Source organism: Sebastes fasciatus, unplaced genomic scaffold, assembly GCF_043250625.1.
Source record: "Sebastes fasciatus isolate fSebFas1 unplaced genomic scaffold, fSebFas1.pri Scaffold_102, whole genome shotgun sequence".
NCBI lineage: Eukaryota > Metazoa > Chordata > Actinopteri > Perciformes > Sebastidae > Sebastes > Sebastes fasciatus.
The window spans coordinates 162-6400 of record NW_027428138.1 but is presented as its reverse complement, the minus strand read 5'-3'; the positions used below and the strand labels follow the sequence as shown (position 1 = coordinate 6400).

Below are 6239 nucleotides of genomic sequence, written 5' to 3'. Positions count from 1 at the left end.
TATTTGAGGTGAGTCTTTTATTACCTTTTATTGTTTTAAAGACTGCTGATTTAGTATTTGAAAGTAGTCTTTATTACCTTTTGCTGTCTCACACTCAACATTTGAACTTAAGCATGTTCGTGCGTGAGTGTGACATTGTGACTTTGGTATGTTGCGTGATGCAGTGGCTTGGAGCCCAAGACCAATGTCCGTGTGGGGCAATGAAGTATATGTTGTCTTGTCTTTTTAATACATTTACCAACAATAAACTGTCACCTGTGATGTGACCAGTTGCTGACATACTAGGGATGTTAATATTAAGCATTTAACCGTTAACCGAGGTTAAGAACTTTAACCGATTAACACTATCAGTTAAACAGTTAAAAGAAATATTAAAAAATAATTAAAAACTGAGCAAAACTCAAAGGAGCGGAGGAGTTGTAGTTTCGTAGCATTTATTCACCGACTGATAAACTGTAAACACACTGCACACTTACGTTCACAGCTAGAACGCCACCAACACACACACACACGGTCTGATGGAAACTCACTAAAGTTACGCCGCGCTGCCAGAGCGTATGTGTGTGACAATAGAGAGAACGAAGCCACAACTAGCAGCTAGAGCTGCTAACGTGGCACAAACCCACTCTGTTTGTCTGTCACTCACTATCGTTAATCCGGGCAGACACACAGCTGACAACCTGCTAAACTAAACTAAATGTGAGCTGGAGACTTTTACTGGGAAAGTGGCTGCATGTCCGCGACACTACACGCAGCATCGTAGCTGCTAAGTTAACGCTCCGTTGAACTGGGGACAGTGAACGCAGCATCGCGGCTGCTAAGTTAACGCTCCGTTGAACTGGGGACAGTGAACGCAGCATCGCGGCTGCTAAGTTAACGCTCCGTTGAACTGGGGACAGTGAACGCAGCATCGCGGCTGCTAAGTTAACGCTCCGTTGAACTGGGGACTCAGCAGACCAACACTGCAGTTTTAAATATTTTTTTCAAATATTTTTTCAAAATGATCATCCCTATGTCATATAGAAAGTGAAAAGAGAGTGAAATAAGAACACATTTATCATCAGTCTACAGTGTTAGAGATAAAGACAGACTTTGTCTCTAATCACCTGAAGCTCTTTTTATTTTTATATACTTCTATATAATTGTTTATGGCTTTGAGCTTTTCCCTTCGGGGGTCAATAAAGGTGTATCTTATCTAAGAGAACTCTCCTCCCTCCCATCAGTTCCTGTTTATCTGACGCTTTGAAGTCAAACTGTTTCTCTGAAATCACATGACAACAGAATCTTTAAAACACCTTTCAACAACAAAGAAACTCAAAGTTCTTCACATGAGAAATAAAGCTATAAGAAAAGAGTCCATATTAAACTGAAGAAGTCACTGCAGTCTATGAAGTCAATCAGTTTCCTGAATCCGAGACGGTTTCAGTGAAATCATGTGACCACAGCAGGTCCAGCCTCTCTGCTGATACTATATAAACTGCTCTCTGCTGTCTCCTCCTCCTCATCATCATCATCCTCATCATCATCCTCCTCCTCCTCCTCCTCCTCATCAGAGACCAACAGTACAGGTAAGAGCTCTTTAAATGTTCCCATCAGCAGTTATCACCAGATAATAATAATAATAATAATAATAACTGAACATGCTACTTTAAGTTAACAATTGTTTTCTTTTAATTGAGTTTTCATTCAGAATCAATAATTCTGAAACATGAGAGACTGAACATTTTCCATCTTTAAAGAACAAACCTGTGTTTTAGTGATTTAGCACATTGACTAGAAATCCTTTAAAAACATCATCTTTCAGTTTTTAGATTTTCTTCCAGACAGACAGAAGCAGAAATTAATAACATGTTTACTTTAACAACAGAATTTCATAGAGAGCTCATCACTGACTCGATACTGTTCTATATCTAATATTTTACAGTTCCCAGTAAAACATGTAAAGTTAAATATGTGAATCTATTTCCCCTTTTCCAGTCATTATGCTGAGCTAGACTAACCAGCTGCTGGTTTACCATTTTATACGATAATAATGCAAATGTTATTGTTTTTCTGAAATGCTAAAGTCTGTAGAAGTTGGGCTCAGACTAGACGGGCGTGTCCCTTCAGTGTTTAATCCTGTCGGTTACCATTCAGTATCTGATGACATCAGAACAGCTGACAGGAAGTGAAGGTTACTGACTAGTTTTTCTATCATCCAGAGAACTCAGACGCTGCTCCATCATCAAGCTGCTCTGAAGACGTTACCATGGCAACGTGAGTAACACCAACGTTTTACTATTTTATTACATAATTACACTACATTATTACCTTCATTAATTATTACATTATTACATTAATATAATTGTTACCTTCATTGATTACTACATTAGTGCCATCATTACATTACTACATTATTACATTATTACATTACTACATTATTACATTACATACAATTAAATATTTTAATCGATTAGCAGCCCTAATTATTACACTAAATGGCATTTTATATTAGTAGTCTTAGTAGTTTTTGAGCTAATATCTTTACTTTTCTACAGGAACATCTCATCCAAATATGAACACATCACCTGCAAAGTTGTGATCCGTTCAGGATCTCCTGCTGTCCACCAGCTGAAACCAAAGAAAGAGAACATTAGAAATGTAGAGGGAATTACTCTAAAGAGAGTGACTCTGGGTGTAAAAGATCCAAACAAGACAAACAAAACCATCTTGCTTGTGGGTGAAACCGGAACAGGAAAGTCTACTCTGATCAACGCTCTGGTCAACTACGCCATGGGAGTGGAGTGGGAGGAAGACGTCTGGTTTCAGATCGTAGAGGAAGAGGAGAGAGATCAATCAGAAAGTCAGACAACAGATGTGATCGTGTACGAGATCTTTGGGTTTGAAGGTAAAACTCTGCCGTACTCTCTGACCATCATCGATACTCCTGGATATGGAGACATCAGAGGGATTGAAGTAGATGCCAACATCAATCAAAGATTATTTCAGTTGTTCCGCTCAAGTGATGGAGTTCATGAGATTAATGCAGTGGGTCTGGTGCTGAAATCATCTGAGAATCGACTGGATGACCGACTGAGGTACATCTTTAACTCAGTGATGTCTCTGTTTGGAAACGACATGGAGAACATCGTAGCCCTCATCACACACTCCAATGGTGTGACACCTGAAAATGTTCTACAGGCCCTCGAAAAAGCAAACATTAAATGTGCTAAAGATGAAGACAATGAGCCTCTTCATTTCATGTTCGATAACTGCCAGAGCAAACAGAAAACAAAGAAAAATAAGAAAGCTCTAAAAACTGCCTGGGACTCAACAAAGGACCAAATGGGTCAATTCACTGATTACCTGAAAGAAACATCACCTCAGAACCTGAAAACAACTGTTGAGGTGTTGGATGCACGCACTGGACTGGCAGCCTGCATCCAAAACCTGCGAGAGAGGATCGAGTTGACTGAACTGAAACAGAAAGAAATAAAACAGACTCAGGAAGCTCTGAAGAACCATGAAGAAGAGATGAAGAGCAATGAGAACTTCACAGTAGAAGTTGATGAGCCCTACAAAGATAAAGAACCTGTCAGTGGGGGGAGATGGTGGGCGCTTTGGTTAAATCATGGAGGAGCTGTCACCTGTAATGTCTGTAAGCAGAACTGTCACTATCCATGCCCACTGGCCGGGTCCCCAAAATCCTGTGAGGTCATTAAAGATGGCCACTGCACTGTATGCACCAGTAAGTGTCCTGCATCAGATCATGTGAAAGAAGAGTTGATCTATGTGAACAAGACAAGGAAAGTTAAAAAGACCCTAGAAGATGTGAAAGAAAAATATGAAGAGAACAAGGAAGGAAGTGAGAAGAAGTTGAGCCTTTTGGAAACTCTTAAGAAGGAAAAGGAAAAACTTCAGAAAGAAAAGGATCAGTGGCTGGAAAAGTCCTTCCAGAATGTCTTCAAACTGGAGCAAATCGCCCTGAATGTGGACTCGCTGTCCACTCACGACCATGTGGACTTCCTGATTGAGAAGATGAAGGAGAAAGGAGACACAGAGAAGGTCCAGAAACTGGAGGAGATTAAAGCTCGAATGGAGAAAGATAAAGGACTCAAAGCAGCGTTTTGGTACGGGTTTGGTAAAATAAAAGCATTTGGTTCAGCAGCTGGTAAAGCATTCATGAAGTAGATGAACAGAATCACTGTGAGCCGACAGCTGAGTAGAAATCAAGTCTACCCTGCTGAATAAAGGTAGTTCATTATAGTTCTATAAGTCTGATGTTGACTGAACTACATAAGAAAATTCAAATGTAATCACCTTTTAAATGTAAATGTGTAATTGGTGGAAACAGCGCCCTCTAATGACTGTTTCTGTTTGTTGTTGTATTTTCATGTTTAATTATCGATAGTTACTTCACTGTACAGATTAACATCACTGATCAATAGTCTCTGGATTTTTCCATCACCCACGCTCATCGTTATCCTCTCAGCTCCACCATCAGATCACAACACAACATTCAGGGTGTTAACTTCAGTAACCAGGTTACAGTCGGATCATTTCTGAACTGTCATGTAAACCAGAACAGTAGATTTAGAGATGCAAAACAACCTCAAAGAGACTCAAAACAACCTCAAAGAGACGCAAAACAACCTCAAAGAGACTCAAAACAACCACAAAGAGACGCAAAACAACCACAAAGAGACTCAAAACAACCTTAAAGAGATGCAAAACAACCACAAAGAGATGCAAAACAACCACAAAGAGATGCAAAACAACGTCAAAGAGATGTAAAACAACCTCAAAGAGATGCAAAACAACCTCAAAGAGACGCAAAACAACCTCGAAGAGACTCAAAACAACCACAAAGAGACGCAAAACAACCACAAAGAGACTCAAAACAACCTCAAAGAGACTCAAAACAACCTCAAAGAGACGCAAAACAACCTCAAAGAGACTCAAAACAACCTCAAAGAGACGCAAAACAACCACAAAGAGACTCAAAACAACCACAGAGATGCAAAACAACCACAAAGAGACGCAAAACAAACACAAACATGTGATGTACAAAAACATTTATTTTCTTTACTTTCTTTGTATGAGTTTAATGTTTTCAGGGTTTATCTAATGTGTTTTTCAGTCAGTCCAGGCTGTGATTTATTCTGATGACAGAAGTTAACTGTTGGTGGGACTGTAACACATCACTGACTTATAGAATATATACATATATCTACTTATATCTACATATAAAGCTGTTAAACTTGATGTTTTCTTCTCATGTTAATCAGTTTGGTACAGAACTATTCTGTTGTGTTGGAGCTCAATCAAACGTTAAACCTCCAGTCATGAAGTCTAATGTACTTTTATCTGATATATAATCAATACATATTCATATATATTATATACTCTGGTGTCTTCATGTGTATTAATGCCTTTTGATCCATTCATGTTGTACAAACCGCCGTATTTTTAGTGATTGCATTATATTCTGTTATTTTACATGAAATCACGTCCTGACTGATGCAGTTTTCTGTGAATCATTAATTAAACTACTAAACTATAAATCATAATTAAATTGTTTATCATGCTTTCCACATTAGTGTTAACATAAAACAACAGCGTTATAAAGTATAAATCACTGCATTATAAAACACCAATCACCTGTTTTCCTTGATAGAAACCTGATATTGTTGTTATGTTATATCACAAATATTTGACAAAAAAACTATTTCCAATGTCAACAATACTCATTAAATAAAGTTTTCTTTCCCTCCTACAGAGAGTTCAGTCTGTTACTGCGTTATCTTTGATTGGTGATCAGCGTGAGCGTCTTTTGAGGAGAATTATCTGTAAATAAAAACCCATAATTGAGAGGAGTCTGCAGGTTTTCCTCACAAGGAGACAGCCCCAACAGCCTGAATGTTGTCTGGCTGAGTTCCTCCTGCTGCTGCTGCTTGTGGACTTTAAACGCTGTGACACCTGAAGAACACTTCAGACACTCAGAGGATGAAGGAATCAAACTGAAACTGTCATTTCTATCTCATCCCCAGTGGAAGTTACACCAGACCTACATCCTCTCCTCTACCTATAATAACAAGAACACTAATAAGGAGTTAAATTAGTATTAATGGCTGCATTATTCCCTCTGAGAACTGTAGCTCCTGACTCCGACCACTAGAGGGCAGTGAATGCTTGTGATTTTACACCAATGACAACCGTCAACACTTATTACTGTATATAATAAACCAATAGAATCAAAC

The 6239-nt window shown here is 38.7% G+C and overlaps 1 protein-coding gene across 1 annotated transcript; it reads left to right on the top strand.

The window, feature by feature from the left end:
- Positions 1-1640: 1640 nt before the first annotated feature.
- LOC141763627 (uncharacterized) lies at positions 1641-5755 on the top strand. Its single transcript, XM_074628099.1, has 2 exons — positions 1641-2256; positions 2538-5755. The coding sequence occupies exons 1-2, from the start codon at positions 2249-2251 to the stop codon at positions 4168-4170; spliced, it is 1641 nt and encodes a 546-aa protein (XP_074484200.1). The 5' UTR covers positions 1641-2248; the 3' UTR covers positions 4171-5755.
- The last annotated feature ends 484 nt before the right edge of the window (positions 5756-6239 follow it).